Source organism: Maylandia zebra, linkage group LG14, assembly GCF_041146795.1.
Source record: "Maylandia zebra isolate NMK-2024a linkage group LG14, Mzebra_GT3a, whole genome shotgun sequence".
Lineage (NCBI taxonomy): Eukaryota > Metazoa > Chordata > Actinopteri > Cichliformes > Cichlidae > Maylandia > Maylandia zebra.
Genome location: NC_135180.1, coordinates 12,629,851 through 12,655,847, shown reverse-complemented (window position 1 = coordinate 12,655,847; position 25,997 = coordinate 12,629,851). Strand labels below are relative to the sequence as shown.

At 44.1% G+C, this 25,997-nt stretch overlaps 1 protein-coding gene across 2 annotated transcripts in view; it reads left to right on the top strand.

Moving 5' to 3' along the window:
* The window catches only part of hip1 (huntingtin interacting protein 1), a 51,298-nt gene extending 26,423 nt beyond the window's left edge, over nt 1–24,875 (top strand). For both annotated transcript variants that reach the window (XM_004561421.4, XM_076892237.1), the window contains exons 7-31: nt 1,507–1,568; nt 2,655–2,795; nt 4,463–4,520; nt 4,705–4,780; nt 4,999–5,142; nt 6,295–6,392; nt 6,675–6,747; nt 6,838–7,021; nt 7,159–7,247; nt 7,368–7,484; nt 7,657–7,758; nt 9,656–9,850; nt 9,986–10,133; nt 10,245–10,331; nt 10,480–10,587; nt 17,894–18,030; nt 18,130–18,240; nt 18,401–18,459; nt 20,072–20,165; nt 20,267–20,367; nt 21,175–21,280; nt 21,399–21,522; nt 21,613–21,674; nt 22,418–22,535; nt 22,626–24,875. In XM_004561421.4, the coding sequence (XP_004561478.1) occupies nt 1,507–1,568; nt 2,655–2,795; nt 4,463–4,520; nt 4,705–4,780; nt 4,999–5,142; nt 6,295–6,392; nt 6,675–6,747; nt 6,838–7,021; nt 7,159–7,247; nt 7,368–7,484; nt 7,657–7,758; nt 9,656–9,850; nt 9,986–10,133; nt 10,245–10,331; nt 10,480–10,587; nt 17,894–18,030; nt 18,130–18,240; nt 18,401–18,459; nt 20,072–20,165; nt 20,267–20,367; nt 21,175–21,280; nt 21,399–21,522; nt 21,613–21,674; nt 22,418–22,535; nt 22,626–22,636 (2,605 nt within the window). In that variant the 3' untranslated portion in view covers nt 22,637–24,875. The remainder of the gene's footprint in view (nt 1–1,506; nt 1,569–2,654; nt 2,796–4,462; nt 4,521–4,704; nt 4,781–4,998; nt 5,143–6,294; nt 6,393–6,674; nt 6,748–6,837; nt 7,022–7,158; nt 7,248–7,367; nt 7,485–7,656; nt 7,759–9,655; nt 9,851–9,985; nt 10,134–10,244; nt 10,332–10,479; nt 10,588–17,893; nt 18,031–18,129; nt 18,241–18,400; nt 18,460–20,071; nt 20,166–20,266; nt 20,368–21,174; nt 21,281–21,398; nt 21,523–21,612; nt 21,675–22,417; nt 22,536–22,625) is intronic.
* The last annotated feature ends 1,122 nt before the right edge of the window (nt 24,876–25,997 follow it).

The following is a 25,997-nucleotide window of genomic DNA, read 5'->3' as shown; positions in this document are numbered from 1 at the left end:
GAACATTTTGATGTTCAATAGGAGACATATTAGGAATAAATGGTGGCTAAGGAAGTGCCTGGATATGCTCCCGATCCGGAAAGAGATGGTCACGTAAGCCAACAGTCCTGGATCGGTATCTGCTTCTTTAATGCTTTGATAGTAATAAACCAGACATGTTTGTTTGATATTTTCTCCCAAAAAAAGAGCAAAAGTTTGTGGAAAATCAGAAGAAATGGAAAGAAATGTGTAAAAGAAGGAAAACACTCGTCTGTAGGTTAAAAGAAATCTAATGTTACAAGTGCTCTGTACCCATTTGTTAGATTTGCCATCGATGTTGTAATCTGAGGCATGTATATCAGTGTCAGAGCCATCTCACGGACGCGGAGAGGTTTCAGTTGTCTTTTATTCGTTTTTGCGAGCCACATGGATCGAATTAACACGGGCAAAAGGAAGACATGAAAGAGCTGTCAAACACTTCATTTAGGATAGTTTGCCCATAACTATTCCTTTCTGGGCTTTTTGTTTTGTTTTGGGTTTTGCTGTTTCGAGGAGATTCCATGAGAAAGTTACTCTAGGAGAACTTGACTGAGCCGTAGAAAGTCCTCAACTCATCAACAGGACCTGTATCTGTATCTGCTCCTTTGTTCGATGAAGATCCTGATGAGCACTGCCGGAGCTAGAAAATGACCCCCAGCAGATCACTGGTGTGAATGTCTCTGACCAAACAATCAGGACTTATAGAGGGTCCTGTACTCACTGCCAGCACCGTGGAGTCCAATTGGAATTTGACATAGAATACCAGAATTGGCAGGTTTGCTTTGAGCACATGTGACAGACATGAAAGGGTCTTTAGAAGCCGTGGAGAACATTATGATGCCTGTAACGTCATTCAGCATGACTGTGTTGTTAGTGATAGCCTGAGGAGGTGTATCCATGACAACAACACCGCCATTGGGTATCAGTAAACCTTGGATCCATTGTCAGGCCCTACGCTGGTGCAGTGGGTCCTGGGTTCCTCCTGGTACATGGCAATGCCCGGCGTCATGTGGTGAGAGTATACAGGCATCTCCTTGAGTATGTTAGAACTGATGCCATTGGCTGCCCCTCATGGTTGCCTGACCTAAATCCAATAGAAACCCTCGGGGACGTTATGTTTCAATGCCACCAGGTTGCACATGAAACTGGCCAGGAGCTCAGTGATGCCCTGGTCCAGATTTGAGAGGAGACCTCTGCAGGACACACCATCCATCATCTTTATGAGCCTCAACATTGTCAGGCATGCAAACAAGCAAACTAACGAGCACCGTTATGAGTTTCAACAATGACATTTCGATAAAATCCCTGTGGCATAATGTTTTTTGTTTCCATCTAATGATGTGGCATCCTTGTGTTGCTAACAGATTATCCAGTCCATATCGGTGTAGACATCCAGCATGAGATCTGATGTGTTTTCAGAGTGTTTATTTATTTAAGTTTAGCATTTCTATTTAAATGAGCTCTGCGTGTCTCTCTCCTGTCCTGTAGCTTCCAGCTGACCGTAGAGATGTTTGACTACCTGGAGTGTGAGCTCAACCTCTTCCTGGGTGGTAAGTTATTCTGGTCTGACTGCGCTGCCAGCTGTGCTTATCTGAAACCGTGCGCATTAACATTCACACACCCACAGATGAATGCATCCAAGTTCACACTTTCACAGACAGGAATACGCAGTCTGACGGATCGGAGGTCTCCTCACAATGGTGCGCAGAAATAAAGATGATGTCATGATATATATATATATGTCACGTCAGAGCTCCACCTCTTCTGTTTCAGTTTACTGCCAGGCTGTTTGTGGATTCATGTTATATTTTAGCCCCCCTTGTTGTCTGGGTGAGTCATCCCAGGTTAATGTCTCTTGAAGTGTGGGTCGAGCTAAAAATAGAGTGCTGGGATGTGACCAGGAGCTCAGAAGAAATGCCAGGAAGGCTGCGTGCCTCCATTTATGAATGATCAGGAGGAAATTACATTCTGGTATCTATTTATCATGGCTTTCATTCAACATCCTGGTGATGTTATCAAACCCTCGTCCCCAACTTCACTCCTAATATTGCTCCCAAGCCTAAATCATATCTCTTCGTTACATTGGCGATCACATGTCGTGTTTTGACAAATCAAAAATCGAGGTTGCACCCAAATCTCTTATGCTGTCGTCAGCTTCCTCATGTGGTCTGTTCTCTAAAAAGCATCACGTCATCTGGGGGTGAAGAGGCCAGACATCTAGGTGCATGTGTGTGTGTGTGCACGCTGTGACTAAGCAGGAAACCACACCTCAGCTTTACACATAGGCTCTCAGCGGCTGACTTTGGGGATAGTGTGAGCAGGGCAGCAGGGAAATGAAAGAGGGGGGCGTAATGACAGCGAGTCACACAATCCTGTTAGTGTTCAGGTTGCTGCTCTCTCTCTCTGCGTCACTTAAAACCTTTAAGTGCAGCAAGAGTGAGCCGTGTGCTGCTCTCAGACACTTTATTAGTTAATTGTGGCAGAAGCAGTAAAATGAAGAGCACGAGTTGATTGAGTCATGAAACATGTATGATCGATGAGTCTCCCACTGTTTGCAATAATTACTAATGCTCATGTGTGTATGTGTGTGCATTGATTTTTGGGTCTGCATTTATTGACCGTCTCTCTCCTCACAGTGTTCAGCTCTCTAGACATGTCTCGGTCGGTCTCTGTGACGGCGGCGGGTCAGTGTCGTCTGGCCCCCCTCATCCAGGTTATCCTCGACTGCAGCCACCTGTATGACTACACCGTCAAGCTGCTGTTTAAGCTGCACTCATGTGAGTCACACACCCCTGCTGGTCGAGCACACACACGGCTGCAGGCTCAATAACTGCAGCGGTGCTCAGTGTTGTCGTTACTAAATGCAAATATTGTGCAGTTTTTGAATATCACTGAAGTGACTGGAATCCCTTGTTAGACTGGGCCGATTTGCATTTATTGATGTCTAGCTAAAGTAGGATTTCGTCCATGGTGATAACTGATTATTTCCATTTTTTTATTAGTTGAGATTGTGCAGGAAAATAAACACGGGCCTTACTCTGAAACTTTTTTTTTTTTAATCCTATATGTTGTTTATGGTTTTCTGACCTTAGCTTATGAGAGCAAATCCTCGGCTTAATCAGATGTGGTTAAGACTTAGTCTCACTGTGTTTGTTGACCAGTTTCAATCATAATTGTATTTTTATTTTAATGTTAATTGTTTTTAATGTTCAAAACTGGTCAACAAACACAACAGCAACATTAGGTCTGCAGCTAGCGATGAACAAAACTGCCATTTTTTTTCATGCTTCTGTAATTTGTTGCTAAAGGTAAATAGTAGTCATTGCCATCACATCTGTCTAAAGCACAGATGTGCTTAAGCCATTTAACACTAACTTGTGACTCATTCAAGTGCAGTCGAATGATCAGTGGATGGACCAGTGTTGTGTCTACACGTAACAGACAACCTAACAAAGACCCAATGTCTTTACACACTTTGTAAACATTTTTGTGACAGACTGCTGGTAACAATTTCCACAAAATAGCATTTTTGCACCAACAAGGCAATTCTCAAAAAGCTATTAGTCTGAAACTTGGCATATCTCAGCGTGGTGTGCAATGTGTCCTTAAACAAATTTGAGGAAACTGAACAGATGCAGGACAAAAGAAGAAAGGGAAAGACTAAAAAAACTATCTACAGCAGATAAACAGCATCTGAAAGTCACATCTTTAAGAAATAGGAAAAAGACCTGACACAGGACCTGAGTGATGCATCTGGACCTTCAGTTGATCCGTCTACTGGCATCACTTTCAACTTTCAGCATGATAATCATCCCAAACACACTCCCAATGCAGTTTTGTTTGCCCGCTTCAATAAGTCACTGCACCTTTTCCAAGAAAAGTATAAAGAAATGTGGGGCGGCTCGACACTTTTGAACATTACTATACCTCAAATATTTGACATCATCATTTTGCCTACAATAGTAAAATCACAGACGAATAAATACTGTAGTATGGGCTTGTATTCAAGGTCTCACTCGTAAGCACCACTTAAGTACAAGCTGATGAAGCCCTGTGTCTCCTGAACTGCACTGGGTTTAGCTGTAGGATTTCTAGCCTTACCTTTGGCTCTTAATATTCCTCAGATGTGTGCATACTTAAAATCTCTGACAGTTATCTTCAAAGATTGAGAGATGCGTTTCTCCTCTCTGAATTGATGGATTCCTCAGAACCCCTCGGGCTCATGAAAATTTTCAAAGCCTCACTGGGAAAAAAAAATTAACCAGCAGCTCAGTTTCAAAAAGCCTTTTTCTTACTCTCTGGAAAGGTAGATGTGGAAATTTGCAGTTCTGAAGTATTCTTAATCAAATCCCCCCGTATGTGTATGCAGTCAGACATGTTTTAAAGTATCCTGATCTACCTGTCTGTAAGTAATTCCTGGCCACTTGTCTTTGTGTGCACGCAGGCCTTCCAGCTGACACTCTCCAGGGCCACAGAGATCGCTTCCAGGAACAGTTCAAGAAGTATGAAGTTCACTTTCAGTGTCTCACACACACACACACAGAGTTGGTCACAGTTTCTCTGAGCTCTTGTTACCGTGCTGAATGAATTTTTAGTGTCAGACCTTTTTGCTCTGTCTGCTTTTCTCAGTGAGGTTTTCCCGTTTCCTCTTTTTCATTTTTATATCTCTCCCCTTTTTGCTTTCAGGCTAAAGAGTCTGTTTTATCGCTCCAGTAACCTGCAGTATTTTAAGAGGCTGATTCAAATCCCACAGTTGCCTGAGGTGAGGACTTACGCGCATTTAAACCACACCTAAACGTGTAAAAGTTTCAGTTCAAAGCTTTTATCTTTGTTGTTGAATCCCATCGTTTTTCACAACTGAAAATGAAATGTGATGTCACGCTTTCATGAAAATGTAGGCAAATAGATTCCACTGTGATGAACCTGACGAAACCAGGACATTATACAAAGAATAACCTCGTGCCTTTCTGATTGTCGCAGAACCCTCCAAACTTCCTGCGTGCATCTGCTCTGTCGGAGCACATCAGCCCCGTGGTCGTGATCCCCGCCGAGTCGTCGTCCCCGGAGTCAGAGCACGTAGTGGAAACGGACGACCTGGTGGACACGGACGTCCCCGTACTGCCGGTAACCAGATAAGCAGCTCTGGATGCTGTCTTCTTAAATTTGGCCCATCTGTTTGTCCAGCCAAATTATTAGGAACATCTGTGAACTCGTATAGGATCCAGTAGAGCTGTTCTGCCGCATCGCATAGATTTATATTTAAATGTGTCGTCTATCTAAGCATTTCCTCTGTATACATCTGGTTTGTATAGTATTAATTATGTTGTTTTTCAGATGCACATGAAATCCAGTGTCTCAGCTTATTGGAATATTTAATAAGATCAATTTAAAAAAAAAAAAAAAAAAGGTTTTACTGTTTAAGGTCCAACCTTAAACAGTTTGGTGCAAATTATTGGTATGACATGGACGTGATCAGCTCGTTGCACTGCTGAAGTGTTACTGAGGGTTTGACAGAAGCTTTCAGCTTGTCAGTATTTTTAGCTCTGGTGTTTCTCATCTTCCTCTTGACAATACCTCCAAGTACGGTTCAGTTCAGGCAGGTCGATCGAGTGCACTAATGAAAAGGTCGACAAACCGTGGGCACGTGTGAAGTCGGCTTCTCCATAAAGTGCTCTAAAATCTCTTGGTAGACAGCTGTGTTGACTTTGGATCAAACACCTCCAACAGCAGCAGGTGACACAGCGCTCAACATCATCCCAGACTGCAGAAATCTCACACTGGACTCTAGATCCTTGATTTCCAAATGAAATACACAATTTACTTTTATCTGGAAAGATACTTTGAACCACAGCAGATGTCCTTAGTCCAGGTAAAACATTTTCAGTGCTGTCTCTGGTTGACAAGTGGTTTCATTTTAGGAATGGATCGGTTTCCTGAAGATGTCTGAGCGTGTGGTGCTCTGACCACAGCCTCAGTCAGCTCCTTCTCTGCAGGCTCTTTCTGTGCCTGCTTGTTGAGGATGTCAGTGATGATCATCTGGGCCGCTGTCAAGTCAGCAGTTCTCCCCATGATTGTGCTTGCGTGTACTGAACTAGCCCATCAGACACTCTGAGTAAATTACAATCCAAACTGTACAAACACAAACTGTAAAGGAAATGTTCTAAATACAAGAGATACTGGATTTTCATGAGCTATCATAATTATCAAAGTAAAAAAAACAGTGGTGACATGTTTCACTTTAGGTTGCTATGTGATTTGTGTGTTTATCCTTTTCAGGCTCCTGTGGAGACAAAATTCGACGACCTGTTTGGCACCTCGGCTGCTATCGACCCGTTCAACTTCAACAGTCAGAACGGCATGCGCAAGGATGACAAGTGAGTGTCATTACAGGAGCAGAGTGACATGAATAAACACTTATTGTATATAAAATTGCCCAAGCGCTGCGTAAACATGTCTCTGGTGCCTGAATGGTACCGTGTGAATCTTGTTCTCCAGTTTTATGTAGAGCAGCAGAGATGACAAATATTGCCAAGTATTTCTAACAGTCCAGGACACACGTGTGCCATCGTACCCCAAATAGCTAAAGTTTTGCTTATGTTAACAACAATCTTGTAAGATCAGATTAGATTCATTTTTATCTGTGATGTTAATGACAGAGACCGGCTGATCGAGCAGCTGACGAGGGAGATCCAGGCCCTCAAAGAGGAGCTGGAGTCTTTCAGACTGGAGGTAAAAACAGCAGCTTTTTTCCTAACTTTATCCGAGCAGCATCCTCACAAAACGTATGACCTTTTCCCCCTCTCTCCTGTCCGTCGCCAGAGCGGCCGGTTGTGCCAGGCTCTGCGGGGGCGAGTCAACGAGCTGGAGGCGGAGCTTGCCGAGCAGAGCCACCTGAGGCTACAGGCTGTGGGAGAGAGCGAGTTCCTGAAGGCCGAACTGGACGACCTGCGGAGGGTCAGGGAGGACACGGAGAAGGAGCAGAGAAGCCTAACGGAGATTGAGAGTAAGGCTCTGTTTATTCTACACCGGCACATTATCTACTCAGTCAACGAGTCGAATTTTTGGTCATGGTCATCTGACATAGCCGCTTCACCTGCTGTGTGTGTGTCTCTCTGTATGTGTTCACGCGACTTTTACCAGGAAAAGCTCAGGCCAACGAGCAGCGCTACACCAAGCTGAAGGAGAAGTACACCGAGCTGGTTCAGAGCCACGCAGACCTGCTGAGAAAGGTGAGACCCTCTACTTCATGAGATCCTTAGATCGCAGTGGCCTCCTCGTGTCCTTTATTTCTGTCAAGCTGAGGATCTGCTGTCTGAATTACAAGTGTTTCTTTGTGTGTCTGTATGCAGAACGCAGAGGTGACCCGGCAGATGACGGTAGCTCGGGCGGCACAGGATGAAGTGGAGGCGGTGAGGAAAGAGATGCAGGAGAAGGTGAAGGCCGCTCAGGAGGCGGCGGACAGACAGGTGAGAACGAGGCTGGTTTGGTCATCACTGCCAAACGTGTACGGAAAGCAGTACGGTTTCGCTCCAAATGGTGTGCAGAGTTTGGTAAAGTTGGATTTTTCTGCCGCAAAGTGACCAAACAGGCTGTTGTTTTTAAGATGTCTGAAGTTTAATTTGGGCTTTTCTTGCTCAGGAGCGGGAGCAGCTCGAGCATCTTCAGGAGCTCCAGAGAGAGCTGGTCTCAAGCCGGGCAGAGCTGGACTCCCTGAAGACCAGCGTGGCCTCTTCGCAGCAGGTCTCCCTCTCCTCTCCTTTCTTCGCTCAGATCCTAAATCCAGATCCCGGAGTTGCTGTGAAAACTTACAAAACTAATTTATAGCCCGCTCCCTGCCCTTTAACATTAATCTATAAAAACACCAACTAACACAAGAGTGTGCGAAAAGATTAATGACATGGGTGACCTGTGTGATCTTTATGTATAAAGTCTTATAATGGGGCGCTGACACCACACACTCTTATTCTAATCATCAATTATTAAATGATCTCAGTCACTCTCTAGCTTGGCAGCAGAGAAGGGACAAAGTTAAATACAGCTGGTATCCTCCTGTGATCCTGGAGCACACCAAGCCTCAGATCTGCAGATTTTTCTTCGAAGGAGTCAGGCTTTCTTGGCATTTGTAAAGTGATCTAAAGCAATAATTCTCCAGGCTTTCTGAAAGTTTGTCAGTTTTTCATCAGACGCTGGTTCCGGTTTGACCCAGAGAGCTGTCAGGGGAAAACGAGGCTTATCTCTAATAAAGGTGCTCATAGCAAAGCTTGTTGGAATTAAACAAATGAGGGATGCTCAACACTTTTACACAGTACTTTTAAATGGTAACAACACATCCCGGACAATGACTCAAAGATAAATAACCGCTTTTCTGTCACAATCGCGCTCCATAAAAACACACTCCGTCCCCGTCCATCATCCACGCCCTCCATTTCTTTTTCATCGTCTCCTCTCTTAATCACGACTGTTCCTGTACGCGAACCGCTTCAGAGGCTCAAAGCGCAGCTTGTGTTAGAATTGATATGCTAATTCGTTTGTTTGACATCAGCGATTGAATAAAACGATTTTCACAGTGGAGAAATTTAAACAGAAGCAATTGTTATGTATTCATTTTTTCCCCCTCACCGCCTCGTTTCTTTTCTTATTCGCCTCTCGGTTTGTTTGTTGTTTTTTTTGTCATTGCTGAGCTGAATAGAAAAAGTTGCAGAAAACAAAGAGAGAGCGAGAGATGAGAGCGGTAAAAATCTTGCACAAACATTAACTGCTTATGGAAACACGGATATTTAGTCCCTTACATTAGTGCAGCATTTCATTCCAGGATCTTAACTACGGATGTTTCAGAGGGGAGAAAAAAAGCTGGAGCTAACGAGATCATTTACAGGAAAATTCATAACGGGATAAGCGTAATTTAAACATAAATAAATAAATAAATCCCTGAATCATGCTGTTAACCCTCAGGATCCCCGACGACTGTACCGTTTCTCTGCACATGCTCTGTTCCCTGTGCCTTTCATCCGTCTCTCAGCCTCCCACTCCTGACTTCCTATTCTTTGCAGCATCCACTTATCAACTCCATCACTCTTTCTGTCCTCCTCCGCCTCTCTCCAGTTCTTTTCGCTCCCACAGCCCACATTTTATCGCTCTTGTCACTTTATTTTTCCTTCTCCCCGATGAGCAGCTCTCACACCGCAGCTTTAAAAAGCCTAACAGTTCTGTGTCTTCTTCATTTCCTCCTCTGTCTGTCGGACCTGCCGGCACCCAGGCTGTAAGTCTTTCACCTTTTCCTGCTTTTACACTTCACTATCTACCTGCAAATAAAAGGGCAGGCACTCGGCTCAAGTTCCACTGCTCTCCTCCAAAGACAGGAGGATGTAGCTACATTACAAAACCACAAATTCCCAGAGTTCCTTTATTTAAAGGTCAACCCCAAAGCTCTGGGGTCTGAGACAACATGGTTATTGTGGTTAAAGATGAAGTGGGGTTTTTTTGTGTGTGTGTTTGGGTTTTTATAGTGAGGTCAGAGCTCTTCCTGATCCCGACAGCTGTGAATTATCCTGACCATCCAAATCGTTTCCTTCTGTTGTTCTTCTCACTTCATTGTTTTTGTTTCGTAATCCCTCCATGTTTTATTTCCTCGACACAGTCGAGCGAGGTGCTCGGCACTCAGCTGGCAGCGTTGGAGTCGGAGAAAGCCGAGCTGGTCCAGTCGTTGTCGAAGGTGGAGGCGGAGCTTGCGGCCCGGGGGGAGGAGCTAGAGCGGGTCCAAAGCTCGCTGGTGACTGAAAGAGAGAGCAGGGTGAAGAGTGCTGAAACCCTGCAGAACCAACTCAATGAGAAGGTGATGAATTCAAACATCTCCCCTTGTAAACTTCTTAATTTTAGTCACTTTAAATCGAGCACGTGGGAGACGCGAGCGGCTCTGAGTGTGCAGATTGCGATGTTTGTAAGTTTGACTGTGTGCGTTTGTCCACAGGAGAGCAGGGAGCAGGCGTTAGAGAGCCAGCTGGCAGCGGCTCGTTGGGCCAGCCTGCAGGGCGCCGTGGAGGAGGCGGAGAAGATCATCCAGGACAGTCTGGCTCAGATAGACGACCCGGCGCACATCAGCTGCACCAGCTCGGCAGGTCAGAATCTGACGTGTGGATTCTGTGCAGTGCAACTGTGAACATCACCTCTTTGTGTAGCAGCGTGTTCGTGTGCATGCGCTCATCAAGTGTGTCGCTCCATCTCTGCAGACTACCTTGCATCCAGGTGTCAAGCCTCCTTAGAGTGTATGGAGAGATTAAATTCTACCAGAGTGGCCTTCCTGGCTGACAACACGGGTGAGACGAAACAGAATGTGAAAGAAAAAAATTAGTTATTTGTTTGTAATTTGTTATCTTTTAAAATCACGCTGTGTTAATGCTGTTAAATAAAGCTGATGAATATTTGTGATAATTTTTACTTTCTTTTTTCTGCTGTTTTGTGCAGGTGTGTCTGAGCTGGTGCGTGCAGTGACCCAGTCTGGCCACCTGGTGGGCGACACCATAGTTCAGGGTAGTGCCACCTCCCACATGGTGCCTGTGGAGCAGGCTGACGGTAAGATTGTTCTCTGTGAGAGGTACAGAGAGATGATTTCAGTTTATGGAGATTTTCATTTCCTTACTTATCTGAACTGTTCTGATCCTTACACTCACTGGTCACTTTATTACGTACACCTTGCTAATACTGGGTTGGACCTGTTTTTTGCTTCAAAACAGCCTTAATTCCTCATGGCATGCTTTAAATAAGGTGCAGAAAACAACCTACAGAGATTTGACATGACAGCATCATACAGCTGCTGCAGATTTGTGAATCTCTCGTTCCACCACATCCCAAAGGTGCTGTATTGGATGGAGGTCTGTTGACTGTAGAGGTCATCTGAGTACAGTGAAGTCACTGTCTGCTTAGTGATGTGAAATCATCATCAAATCTAATTAAAAGCCAATCTAAATAAATGAGCCATAAGCTGCTTTATAAAGAATAAATACATTCAAGGCGACGTAATGATGGAGGGAGAGCATTCCACAACCTGGGGGCCACTGCTCTAAAAAAAATCTCCTCTGGTCTGAAAACGTGTTTGTGGAACTACCAACAGCCTTTGATTAGATGATCTCAGGCTGCGAGAGGGAGCGTGGGGTTCTAAAAGATCAGAAATGTAGAAAGGGGCATCACAATTCAAAGCTTTAAAAGTCAGTACCAAGATTTTAAAATGAATTCTAAAATGTACTGGAAACCAGTGTAATGAACATAAAACTGGTGTAACGTGCTCTCTTTTTCGTGTCTTAGTTAAAAACCTTGCAGCAGCATTCTGGACTAACTGGAGACAGTCAAGATTCCAATAAGCCAGAGGACTAATGGCTCAGAAGGCCCAAATGAAGCTAGTAATGTCCAAATATCTAGCCTATATTAGTTAATATTCATTAACCTATGTAAAGAGCACTTTTGCTCTGTTTCAGGTAAAGTGTAAATCTGCACCATTTTCTATTCGTCTTTTTTCTGCTGCAGCAATCAAAGTTTGATTTATTAATGACAAACCAGTGGTAGAAGCATAATAACATCAAGAAAACTGGACAGTTAAAGGATTTTTTCTTTATACATTAAAAAAATTAATTGTTTGATGATCTGAAATGTTTAAGTGTGACAAACAAATACAAAAAAATGATTTTTCACACCATTGTCATATAAAAATGACTCACTTCCTTCATTCTGTTCATTGACCCCATTGTGAACCACTAAAATGTTTTATAGTATGTAGTATATACATATATATATGTATGTAATATATATTTATTTTATTTATTAATTTTTGGGTTTGTTTTGTTTTTTGCACTAAATTAGACAACATCAAAATAGCGTTGACATTTTTGTTATTTGTGTTTTGTAATCTTTATAAAAACCTAGAAAAAAACACCTCTTAATCTTTGGTATATGGCGAGGTGCGGTGGACATCCAAGTTTGTGACTGTGTCGATTTTTCAAATCAATACCATGGTTGCATCTACTGAAAATCTCTGTGAAGCTTAAATCTCAGTGACCTTGACTTCAAGGTCAGAGGTCAACTTTTCTGAAAATTGGAGGCGTTTCACATTTATAACACAGGTATGTCTACTAGGAGGCTGAAGGGTAGCACTATATATTTATAAACAATCAAAAACAACAATTTATTTCCAATTTGTATGGAATTTATTTCTGTAAACATGGTGTTTTAGGTCGGATTAAGGGACTGATGTGATGGTAAGGTGTCCGCTGCTCTGCTTTGAATATTGGAATTGCTAGTTCCCCTAGAGTTTTGGCCACCCCAGCAATCAGAAGATTCCCTATGAGCAAGCATTTAGCGACAGTGGGAAGGAAAAACTCCCTTTAAAAAGGAAGAAACCTTCGACAGAACCAGGCTCAGGAAGGGACAGCCCTCTGTCACGACTGGTTGGGGTGGGGGGAGTGAAAATTTAAAAAAAAAAACCAAAGTGATAATTATTGGAGCAGCTTAACTAATATTTCCAGTGTAATTTGCTGTTAATATCCTTTTCCAACCCCAGTTTGTGTTTTTATCACTTTGGTCCAGGGTGGAAGATGCCATGCTGGAGATTGACTCTGTATGGTCTTTCAATGTTGATACTTGGGAACCTGTTGGAGAGGCCAGGGCTGAAAAAGGGATGCCGTAGAACCTGAGAGGGTGTTATCCACTGGTGTGCATCCAAGGCCAACATCTCTTTAATTAGGCTGACAAATAAGCGTTGGCCATCTTCGGGTCCTCGTCTAAACATCATTATTTGTTCGAGGTCATCCAGACGTTTAAGTTTTATGTATCTTGTCTCCAAAGATTCATATCCTGTCTCATATTTAAATTGTTGGGCGGTCTTAAATGTCCAGCGCTGTTGGTTGTAGTTGTAGTTGTCTTTTGTGAAATAGTCTTCAGTGTACACGCCAGGATCGAGAACATGATCTGGTGGCTGACCCCGAGTCTCTATGATGAATTTCAAAACATCATATTTTTTTTCCAGGGTAGAGTGGCACGCCTGTACCGAGCTCCACAGCCACCAGCCCCAGAGACCACATGTCACATGCTTCATTATAAGGAAGGCCAAGCATAACCTCAGGTGCACTATAACCAACTGTCCCCACACGGTCACCAGGCATCACTGCAGACGCAGGACATGCGAGGCCAAACTCTATAAGTCTGACTTTGACTGGAGACTCATAGCGGTTTACAACCATGATGTTTCCAGGTTTGAGGTCAGCGTGCACTATTCCCAAAGAACCCAGGTGGGACAGAGCATTTGTGAGTTGACCTAAAATTGGCCTGACTTCGCTTATGGGGAGACACCGGTTATTCGGGTCCCCTATGTAGTCCACAGGCATTGATCTAGGAGTTCAAATTTCAGGCAAACCCGCTCTCTGTCAAGGAAAAAGCCGTTCCATTTAACAATGTTGGCGGCATCTGGATCCAACCTTCTCAGCTGCTCCAGGATGAAAATTTCCTTTTTTGCCTGTTGCAGAATATCAGTGCGGTTCTTGTTCACCTTAATAGCCACAGCTTGGTTGGTTTTGGTATCACGGCATTTGGCTACAATACCAAAGCCCCCTTCTCCGAGGAAAGCCTCTACCTTGTAGTGGTTTCCCAAAATGCTCCCTTCAACTATTTCAAGCTCATCTGAGCTGAAGGATGGGCTGGCTGACGTGTGTACGAATACTTGCTGAAAATTCAACCGAGTTTTGGAAACTGCAGTTGATTTTCTCTGATCTCTTGCATTTCAAGTTTGAAGGGTGCTGAAAGACCACAGGGTTTTGTGGTCTTTCGGCACTAATGTCAATGCAAGGGGAACTCTTAGGGTTGAAAAAGGGATGCCGGAGAACCTCCGACGGTGTTATGCGCTGGTGTGCATCCAAGGCCAACATTTGTTTAATTAAGCTTACAAACAAACGTTGGCCATTTTCAGGTCCTCTTCTAAACATCATAACTTGTTCGAGGTCATCGAGACGCGTCAGTTTGATGTATCTTGTCTCCAGGGACTCATATCCTGTCTCGTACTGAAATTGCTGGTCAGTCTTAAATGTCCAGCGCTGTTGGTTGTCGTTGTCTTCAATGAAATAGTCTTCAGTGTACACGCCAGAGTCTAGAACATGATCTGGTGGCTGACCCTGAGTCTCTATGATGAATTTCAAAACATCATAGTCTTCATTTCCAGGGTAGAGTGGCACGCCTGTACAGGCTCCACAGCCACCAGCCCCAGAGACCACATGTCACTTGCTTCATTGTAAGGAAGGCCAAGCATAACTTCAGGTGCACTATAACCAACCGTCTCCACACGGTCACCAGGCATCACTGCAGACGCAGGACATGCGAGGCCAAAGTCTATAAGTTTGACGTTGATGGGAGACTCATGGCGGTTTACAACCATGATGTTGGATGCAGAGGATAAGATCCAAGAAAAGATTTACTTATCTGTCAGCTCATCAGCGAGCAGCCGCAGAATCACAGGTGCAGCTTGGCAGGGGATGGAGAGTGAAGACACAAAATCAACAATGACTTATGGCAAAGAGACAGTCTCAATGTTATTCTTTATTTTTTCTCAGTGTCTTCTTGGGGGTATGTGTATATGTGTACGTGATATTAAATGAATGTTTAAGTGCAGGATACTGGGTATACCGTATTTTTCGGGCCGAAAGGCTCACTGTCGATAACGGGCCTGTTTTCATACATAAGGTGCATTAAGCGAAACAAAACAGTCAGATAAGTCAAACTTTACTCTACTCAATATTCTTGCTTCCTCTTTTCCGTACCATTGATTCATTAATGTTGAATTCTCTCGCAGCTGCTCCAACTTCTATCGAGTGGGAAAAAGTTAGCGTTCATCCACTGGTTTCACTGTGCTAATCTTATGGTAACATAGCTGTGTCGCTAGCGATCACGTAGCACATCATTATATACCAGCTAGCCCAACTTCAGTAACCCTACAGAAGTCATTGCTGTTTAGTTTTCGGCCTTCATTTATGTTAGAAGTGGTAGCAGAGCTGTACGTTTTAATTTGTTCAGAAATCTCCCAGAACATGCTACATCAATGAAGTTAGCTCGCTAGTTTCTAGCGAGCTAACTTCCTGCTAACTGTTTGATATTTCTCCTTCCACAACACTGACACTGAAAAGCTGTGTGAAAATGGATCTAGCTAGTGACAGCTGCCCTCTCCTCTTAGCCACAGCTTACTTCTTTACCCAGTTCTTCATGTTGACCATGTCTGCACACATAAGTCCATTGATGATTTAGATATGCGTTAACTTGCGCTTTTGAACAGCTGTACCTAATAAAGTGACCATTAAGTGTATGTCTGTTTATCGTGTGGCGGGACACTCACATTGCAGTCGCAAATAGTTCTTTAGTCGTGTTTTAAATACAGAATGTGAGCCAAAACAGGCCAGAATAGAACAAAAGTGCTGACTTCATGCAGATGTAATGTTTTCGCCCTCGGGGAGATGGCAAGTCTAAACATGCCCAAATATAATAGAGTTCTGGCCAGCACTTATTTTACTGCAACAAAAGAAAAAAACAAAACCTAAACACTGGGTCAAAACCACAGGCTGCAGAGGCTAAGGATCAATGAGGAGCACTTAGCTTTGACTCGGTGTGTGTGCTTCCATACATTGCCTGTGGAGCCTGTTTACAGTTTAGAGCAGGGGTGTCGAACGTACGGCCCGCGGGCCGGATCAGGCCCGCAAACGGGTTTAATCTGGCCCATGAGATGATTTTGTAAAGTATAAAAATGAGCATCAATTTTTCAATAAAGAAACTGCTGTTCCAATTGTGTCCATTGGATGGCGCAATAGCAATTGTGAGCTACTTTGTTTTGCCCACGAAATTTAAACCTGATGTGCTTTGGCACCCTTATTGCCCCAATATGTCTCTGTCAAAAAAGAGAAAAGTGGATGCAGAGTGTTCCAAGAAAAATGGTCATCCTCCTATTTATTCACGGGAGTGAATGGGAAAGCTGTATGTTTGGTGTGTTCCCAGCATGTTGCAGTGCTGAAAGAATATAACCTCCGTCGCCACTATGTGAGTCTTCATGCCGACAAATATGACAACTTTCAAGGGCAGCGGAGAAGAGAGAAGGTGAATGAACTGTTGGCGGGTCTGAAGAAACAGCAGTCTGTGTTTACTCACAGACATCAGTGATGCTGCAGTGAAAGCTAGCTACCTCATTGCTCATTGCGCTGGACAGGGTCGGAGTGGACTGGTCCCGCGCTGTCAGCCTGGCTACAGATGGTGCGCCCTCAACGATCGGGAAGAAATAATGGATTGGATTTATATAGCGCTTTTCAAGGCAGGCGTTGTAAAAAAAAAGTTCAGAGATAAAGTGCAATCTGCAAATGGAGGACGTGATTTTTGGACTTTTCACTGTATTTTGCACCAGGAGGCTTTGTGTTGCAAGTCACTGAAAATGGATAACGTCATGAAGGTGGTCATCCAAACTGTTAATTTCATCCGATCCAGAAGCCTCAATCACCGTCAGTTTGACAGTCTTCTCAGAGAGAAAGACCACATCTATGGCCTGCCATACCACACTGAGGTAAGATGGTTGAGCCGAGGTGCTGTGCTGAGGCGTTTCTTTGATTTACGAGGAGAAATTGTTGTTAAACGGTTTATGGAAGAAAAGGGCAAACCAGTGTTAGAATTTCATTCCGCAGAATGGATGCAGGACCTTGCATTTATGGTGGATGTTACAGAGCACCTGAATAACTTGAACAAACAGCTGCAAGGACGCAACAAAGTTGTCACGCAGTATTATGACAGCATGCGTTCTTTCAAGTTGAAGCTGTTATTGTGGGAGACGCAGCTCACTTCCCCTGTCTGAAAAATGTGTGCACGATGTGGCAGATATGAAGCGGTTTAAAGATAAAATAACGGGACTGTTACTAGTTTGAGCAACGATTTCAGATTTTTGGTGAACTGGAGAAAGACTTCAAAGTTTTTTGCTCGCCGTTCACCGTGAATCCCTTTGATCTGCCCGTCCGGATCCAACTTGAAATAATAGACTTGCAGTGTGACTCGGATTTGAAGGGCAAATTTGCCGCAGGTGGCTTGAACACATTCTATCAGGATCTCTTGCCAGGTTACCCCAACTTGACAGCCCTCGCTGCAAAACTGTTGTGTATCTTTGTGAGCAAGTTTTCTCTGTAAAGAGCACATCCTGAAGTTAGCTGACGCTCAGGATGTGAAGCCTGATATTGATGAGCTGGTGAAAGCTAAAAGATGCCAGGTATCAGGAGTCAAATAAACTATGCAACCCCACTGAAAGTGCTGCATGAGACTCCCTGATGTAGTTCTGTGATCTGTGATATACGTCTGTGAATCACTGAGGCACTGTGTGTTTGTGTGTTCTTTGTCCTCAGAATTTTCAAATAACTTGATGTTTTATGATTATTAGCTATGTTGTGCCTGTACTATTTTGAACATACTGTCCACAGGCTCTAGATTTATTTTTATGTTGATCGTATTAAAACAAAGAAAACAATCTGAAGTTGTTGTTTTTAAGTTATATATACAATGATTTTACCAGTCCGGCCCACTTGAGAATAGACTTTTCTCCATGTGGCCCCTGAACTAAAATGAGTTTGACACCCCTGGTTTAGAGCAAATCATCTGGCTGTCAGGTGCTGCAGAGTTATATTTTGGCTTCCTCCTGTCAGAGTGTTCGTCTGCAGCGGTTGACACGTCTGAGGAGATATCGGTTTAATTAACACTCCAGCTTCAGCTGCTTGTGGCACAGTCATATCCCAGAGTTCAGAGTATAAATCTGGTAGCTCAAACACTTAGTGTGTGTGTTTGTGGATTTATAACCCGTGCATCCTTCCTGCCCCTTTTTGTGTGTCAGCCCTGTCAGAGAGTGTGAAGGTGTGCGGGGCTGAAGCTTTGGCTCTGCTGGGACTGATGAAGCAGCAGGACGGCCTCGCTGCAGCGGACAGCGGCAAGCTGAAGGCAGCTCTGGAGGCCGTCCTGGCCACGGCAGAGGTGGGTAGAGATAAAGAGTCGCTCTGTCTCCGCAGCCGCTTTGTGATACGATGGCTAATTTCTCCCTTAATGTGAATACTTGACTTTCCGCTGTTTCAGAAATTGCGTCCTCAGGGTTTGGAGCTGCAGCAGGGGGAGCTGGGAGACCTCGTGGAGCAGGAAATGGCTGCCACTTCTGCCGCTGTGGAATCAGCCGCTGCCAGGATAGAGGTGCATAAGTGTGTTTGGGAGGGGTGTTTAACTTTGGTCATCAGGCACCAGGTGTTTGTGCGAGTGTCCAGTGTGAAAACATTGTCCCCTGTTTGACTTTGCAGCAGTATTAACCTCTCACTCTTCTCCCCCCCTTATGCTCCTCTGTGCGCGCCAACAGGAAATGCTCAACAATTCTCGAGCAGTTGATACAGGAATCAAGATGGAGGTCAACGAGAGGTAATGCTCAGATTAGGACTTGTTTTTTTTGGAGGGGGGGCACCGCACGGAAGCTGAGCAGATTATCTTTTTCCTATAACATCATTTTTAGTTAAATGTGGGTTTCCAAAGATAACTGACTGTCTGGCTTTTAAAGCAGCTGCAACCGTGAGCCTTTCTACACTCATGCAACAGCGTAAAACTCGGACGAGCGGACATTCAGCGACCTTTAAATGAGTTCAGAGTCATGTAATGTCCTCGCTCTAACCAGGCAGCACCCTCCTCCTAAAGCAAACAGTCACACAGTGCACTGAAGCTCTGATATAGACCTGCCAAACATAGCACAGACAACAACACCACATTTTACCTCTAATTAGAAACAAACTTCAACCTCAAGCTTTTTAACTTCCGGTGGTTTTGTTTTGGTTTCTCTTTCCTGCACAGCAGCAAAATGCTTTTGAACTTTAGAAGAAGTTGAGTCATCTCCAAAAACTAACTCAGCATCTTCTTCAACAACAAGAAGCTCTCCACAAACCTTCACCAAAGCAGTGTTTACCTTCAAGGGAATAGTGCTGTAAATAACTAGAAGTCACTATATAACATGATACTACAGTATATTTCCTGAAAATACTTTCTTTATAGATATAACACATTTTGATGGAGAGGTCAGAGGTCAAATGTGACACAATACGTTGACGATACACCCCACACTTGTAAGAATCATAGTTTCTAAATTGGAGGCTTTTTGTTAATTTTCCACCAATAAATGTTTAAGTGAACTTTGAAGATGTGAGCTAAATTTTAATGGATTGTTAACATGACCTCACTCTACACCACTACAAAGTGTCAGAATGACACACACGCATACAAACATTACCAAAAATGTGCAAATGTTGTGTTTTTTGGTGGCGTTTTGCCTCCTTGGCAGAGGCGAGTGTTCCTAAGAGAGCGGCGAACTCCTCCATCTCATTTTGAATAAATAACACAGACACAAGCCTGCAGGTATCTGTTTGTATTCTGATGTGCGCAATCTGAGGAAATGAAGCGGGAAAGGAAAGGGAGATGGTTTTCATCAACCGCGAGATGTCGGATAGTCACCTGCTGAGTGCTGATGTGTGAAGAGTTTCATAAATTCAACCACAAAACCAGGACAAAGCTTGACATTTGAAGCCAGCCTGACACTTGTCTTCAATGCAGTATTCTGTCTTTTCAGCCTCATTAAATAAACGTCGGCCGTTTGTCGGACCCACAATAAAAAAAGATCGGGTTGATTAGGTTTCTCTGGTATTCATCCAGGCTGTGTATTAACTCTGTGTGCAAATTAAGCTAATTAAACTTTCTCTTAACTCTCAGGGTGACTTAATTATTCATGTAAAAAAGGAAAAAAGTGTTTAATCTGTAGCTGCTGTGGGAGATGATCATGCAGAGGAACAAACAGCCACTACAGCTGTAACCAAAACAAAACACACAAACTGCACTGAGGATTTGGGTCAGTGGTGCATCAGTCGTGCATTAGCTATCGCTACAAGCTGCGTTCAAGATATCTGCAGGTACAGCTTCTGAGCTACATCAGGCTTGCTTGAGCTGGAGAGCTGCAGGCAGTGATTGTCTTCTGCTCTGTCGCCCTCTGCAGGATCTTGGCCTCCTGCACAGAGCTCATGCAGGCCATCAAGGAGCTTATTTTGTCTTCCAAAGATCTGCAAAGGGACATCGTGGAGAGTGGAAGGGTGAGTCACACTGCAGCTTTATGTTACTGGTATTTTAGCATAGTTTAAATAAACTCAATATCTAACATCTAATTTAAACATGTTTGGTGTTTGTCCACCAGGGGGCAGCCTCCATGAAGGAATTTTATGCCAAGAACTCACGCTGGACCGAGGGCCTGATCTCTGCCTCCAAAGCGGTGGGATGGGGCGCTACAGTCATGGTGTAAGTAGCCTTCCTCTCCTCTGTGAGTCTTCCTCACAGCAAAGTATTAAAGTGCTTGAAGGCTGAGTGCTTGCTGTGGGAAAGTTGTTGATGATGATGATGATGAGCAAAGAGGAGACTTTTTTTTTTTTAGAAGAAGATTGATAAAGCGAACACTTTAAGGCTTGTGAGGTTATTTACAAAGTTTTAGTTTCTTCTGAGCGTGATGCCCAGGAGCTCTGGCTAGTGACAGGGAAGATGACATCGCAGATGCAGACTGCTTCCTCTGAAGCGTTCCTGGGCGCACTTAGAGATGGGATTAGGTCAGGCAGTCGTTCAAAGCAGAAAAGGAGCAAAGTGAAATTGTTCAGGCATCCAAGCAACCTCCTAGATGTGGCGTTGGTACAGACTCTGTTAGCTGAGTCAGTGTTCCCCAGGATGAGCTGCGCTCTCTGCTTAAAGTGCTGTATTTTCAACAAGTGGAATTGCCAAATACAAGAAACCAGTAAAACTATATTTAAAAAAACCTTTGAATTTCAACCACAGGTGGACAAACTTAACATTTTTGTTCATGTCCTGTAGTAATGATGGCTGTTATCTAATGTTATGTAAATGTTATGCTATAAACGCTTACCCTGATGTGGGGTATAGTTTATGTTTTAAGGAGTCGTTTTCGTTGTTTCTATGTGTGCTTTGGTTTAAGATGCTAGCCGCGTTAACACTATAAAAATCTCCAGTGTATAAAAACTCTGTTTCCACTTCCTTTCTAGCTTTAAATTAAAATCAGAGCTTCCCTTGAGTTTGTTTTGCACTGTGTTGTTGTTGCAGGGATGCTGCTGACCTGGTGGTTCAGGGCAAAGGGAAGTTTGAGGAGCTGATGGTGTGCTCACATGAAATTGCTGCCAGCACAGCACAGCTCGTGGCTGCTTCCAAGGTGAGCAAAGAAGTTGAGCTTTTTTGAGAAAGCTGAAAACGTTACTTTAGCAGTTAACTCTAGGGAAAGATGTTAAAGATTTCACGTCTCTCGCATTATTGCTGCTCTCCTTCTGCAGGTAAAAGCAGACAAAGACAGCACCAAGCTGCACCGCCTGCAGCAGGCGTCCCGCGGCGTCACACAGGCCACCGCGGCCGTCGTGGCCTCCACTAAGTCTGGGAAGTCCCAGATTGAAGAGACAGGTGAGTTTTAGTTTCCTATTTCCTGCTACCTTAAAAAAGAAAGGAAAAAAAACCAAACAACCACAAAATATTTATGCCGGTCTTTTCTAGACACTATGGACTTCTCCAGCATGACTCTCACCCAGATCAAGCGACAGGAGATGGATGCACAGGTGAGCGAGCAGCCGACAGTCTTAATTAAATCAGGAGGTGACCGTAACTTCATCCGAGAAGCTTTTCACAAGGTGCCTTTCATTGGACGTGGAGTAAAAATAGTCTCTCCCTTTTGGCCCCAAAATAATCACAAAGTCTTATTTTTAACGAGCGAGCCGCTCGGGTAGGCGTGCCGATCCGAGACTCTGAAGGTTCGTTTTTCATCGTGAGTGAAGCCAAGGTTCATGTGAACACTTGAGTCTGTGTTGTGGCTTTGCTTCACCCACACTGAAAGAAAAACACGGGAAGCTCTGAACCTTCTCTCACACACACAGACACACACACACAGCTCATTGTTGGAAACGCACACAGGGCTCCTATTTTAAGATGTGTGTTTTAGTTTAAGTCAGACCTGTTTAAACAACAGCTTTCATCTGGTTGTTTAGAAGGTTTTCTCTCACTCACACACAAACACACGAGCCTGACATAATTCAGCCTGGATGACAGTTGGATTTTCCGTGTTTGAGAAAAGTTAAACAGCTGTATCTGTATCACACCGTGACACCCATAAACCCACGCTGGCAGCTGTGGCTGCGTTACGTACAGTTTTAAATGTAATAAATCATCAGCTGTTGCTCGATGAAAGGTCGTCTTCTCCCTTGTTTGTTCAGCTTCGAGCCGATCTGTTTATAGTTTTTCGTTTTCCAGGATTTGAGAGGGGAAAGTGATTAACAGTCCTGTGAACGTGTCGGCGTCTCCACAGGTCCTGGTTCTGGAGCTGGAGACCCGTCTGCAGAAGGAGCGAGAGCGTCTCGGCGAGCTGAGGAAGAAGCATTACGAACTGGCCGGCGTAGCAGAAGGCTGGGGCGAGGATGAAGAGGGTGGGCACCTGCGTTACAATTTATGCACGGTTTTAAAAAAACCGTAGCAACAAAAACACTTAAAATCTGTCTCCTCCTCGTCCTCCACAGGCACAGGCTGATCCCCGCCACCGGTGTCGTCACCCCACTCCTCCTCAACCCAGAAGACCGGCTTCTGTCTGCCTCTTTCTATTTATAGACACACTTTTCAGCCTTTCTTCTCCCTTGTTATTTTTTTAATTATTATTTGTTTGTCTGTTATCCAAGCCAAATGAAAAGGTGCTTCTTTTCTAAACCCGCTTCTCCACCCATGTCCCGAAGCTTCCATAAAGGACAGCACCAAGGGCTCAGCAACAGCGGAGGATGGGTGGGGGTGTTAGTGGTATCGGAGGGACGAACACGTGCACACGAGGAACAGTGTGAAAGACGACCCACAGCCCGGCTTCGCGGCCTTCCCCCCCGCTCCTCCTCCTGGACTGTGTTGGGAAAACTCAGCGGCGAGGTCTCTTATTGTCGTTTCCCTCCTCGCTGCACAAGTTCTACTCGTCATCCCGGGACGCACCGCACAAAGGCCGAACTCTGAGGAGCAGGACGGAGGGGGGAGATGAGTCCACCCAGCCCACATTCGTGTCTCCGTAACATAGACGGCGTGCTCTCCCATTTAAAAACAGATGTTTTTGTCCTGCGCGTGAAACCGCGGGAGCCCGAGACGCTTCTTTTTTTCTCACTGTGAGTTCTCACCTTATTGAGTCCGCTTCGCTGGACTTTCTGCCTTTCACCTCCTCACCATTGTAACGACCATGACTGTTAACTTAAACACCGACCCCTCCCACACACACAGACACACCCCTGATTTTTGGTCTTTATTTTAATAAGCGCTCAAATAGAACGGTCCATGTGCAGGAGGGTTGGGTTGCAAAGTAGCACACACACACACACACACACACACACACACACGGTCCCTGTGAACTACCTCATGCTACATCATTGGAGGTAGCCGTGCATCAGGGGAAGGTTTAGATGAGCAGGTTTGCTGAAAACACTAATAACATGGGTCTGATTTTTCAGATTTTCCTTCTTATACTGGTTAAACTGGGGAACAGGGTAGCGAGAGGCAGCCCTCTTTATTATCGTTATTTTTTTTAAATATAGAGCTCGTTCTGATGTCTTTTTCTCTTCATCAAAACACAAGTTTTGCTCCTCGGTTCAGTAAAGACAGAGACCCTCCTCTGCTGTCTCGTCACAAGCTTAGCCCAATAAATCAGCAGGAGAAGAAATATCCATGAGAACTTTGACCTTTCTTGAAGTCAGACTTAAACGAGGACTCGAGGCCATTCCCGCTGCACAAACCTTTAGATCGGCCCGGTTTGATCACGTGACCCAGCCTCTCGCCACGCACAGCGGGGGACCGACTGCCGTTATTTTCCCTGAATTCCTTCTCTGAGTGACAGAGGGATCACGGGGTCTGGGACGAAAGCAAACTGCAGTGTTTTTTCAATAGCTTCCTAAAGACCAAGTAGCTGTGGACATAAACTACAAGCCTCCTGTTGTTGGAAATAATATTTTGCTTGCTTTTAAGGATTCGGTTTAACTTAAACAAAACAGTTAGTTTCCTAACTTCCTGCTGAACCCGACGAGCTGCCGTTTGGCTCTGGACTCTGAAACCTGAGACGAGCAGGCGTTTATTTTCAACCCTCAACACGTTACTTACCTTCTTTCTATTCGATGACCCGCGGTTGGTGGTGGTGGGGGTTTGTCTCTCTGTGTCTTAACGTACTTTAGTTTTGGACGCTCCGCTTCAGCTGCATATCTCTAAAAGGTTGTGACACTGGGTAATTTAACAGCTGCTGGTCGAATAGTATTTGCCAATAATAATAAGAAGTATTATCTGCAGTGCTATTGAGTCCAGGTCTTTTTGTACTAAATGATTTTTAGCTGTAGTCTGTCACTTCTTCCACATCTGGACAACACATCTGGTAGCTGACTTCAGTAGAAGAAGAAAACCTCCATAAAAGAAAGGAGCATTTTCTTTGTATGGATTTTTTTTTTCCAAGTGTCTTGAAAGACTGGATTGCACCTCGAGTGATATTTTGGGTTTTATTTTATTTTATTTTATTTTTGCCCAAATTACCTTTTTATTAACCTCTCTCTCCCTCTTTGGCTCTCTCTCTGGTTCATGTCTGTTTAGTCCTACCAGCTCAGCCAGCCTTTCAAACTGCCTCACACTGTAGTCAGAGAGAAACAGATACTCACATAGCAACATTGAAATATGTCTTTGTATAATATACTAAAACTATGTTGGTGGGTTTGTTTTTATTTTTTCAGTTTTTAAAAATAAATATTTCAGCTCATTAATACAGACCATGGCGTGACTGCGTCTCCTTCTTTCCCTCGTTGGATCTTAGTTCTGGGGAACAAACCAAAGCCTGTAAAGAGCACAGTTTTGAGAAATGTTAGTATTCTTGGAAGACGTCAACGTTGCACAACAGTCACTGATTGATAAATTACTTTAGTCTTTGCTCCGTTAATCCTTTTACCTGATAACGCGGTGGTCGCTGGGCAGATTTTGAGGATTTCCAAGAAATAAGTGAATAGCTGGTGGAGATGACGTGCAGACAAGTGCAAACAATGGCATCCTTATGTGCATGAGAGCGCAGTGGTGGGAGGGTGCAGCGGGTGTAGGCTCAATAACCATCTTTTACAGAAGCAATAACCCCTTCATGTGCGTTGGATCAGATTTGAAATCCTAATGCAGCTAATTGATTTTTCTTTTTCAGGAGCAGGGGTTGGGTTGGACTGTTTTCCAGTAAAAGGATTGACTCGAGTATTTTTTAAAGTGCTTTGTTGGCACTCACCTTTGCCTAGATTTTCTGGCCAATGAAAGACAAAAGAGGAAAAACTGCTAATGAATCAGCCTGAGCCACACCCTCCCCCACCGCACCGAGATATGGTTGGAGGCGCTGCGGGACTTGTGAGTAAATGAATCGGTGTAATCTAAAACCACTGTGCTGAGATTACATAAATCCCCAATCTGGGCTGCTCCAGGATCAAACGTGTCTCCTCATAAGAGCCTTAAATGCTCCTAACTGCAGTACAGCTGATTGCCACTGAGGAAGAAACAAAATACAAACAATACCACCTCACAGCAGCAGATCATCATTAACTCTGCTGGTAATGTCTGAGTTATAAACCCTGCTTGCAACTTTTAATCACAACACTATAGTTAAAGTCTGAGTCTTTCAGAAGCTGCTGATCTGCTGGGATTTTCCCACACACCCATCTCTATTGTTTATAGAGACCTAAAGGTCTCCTTTTCCAACCAAATATCCAGTAAGCGGCAGTTCACTGTGTAAAAATATCCTTTTGGTGTCAGAGGAAGATTGTCAAGCTGATTGGAAGCCAACAGCAGCTTGAATAACAACCAAGTTATTCAGAAGAGCATTTCTGAACATGCAACATGTTTCATAAAGCAGATGAGCCACA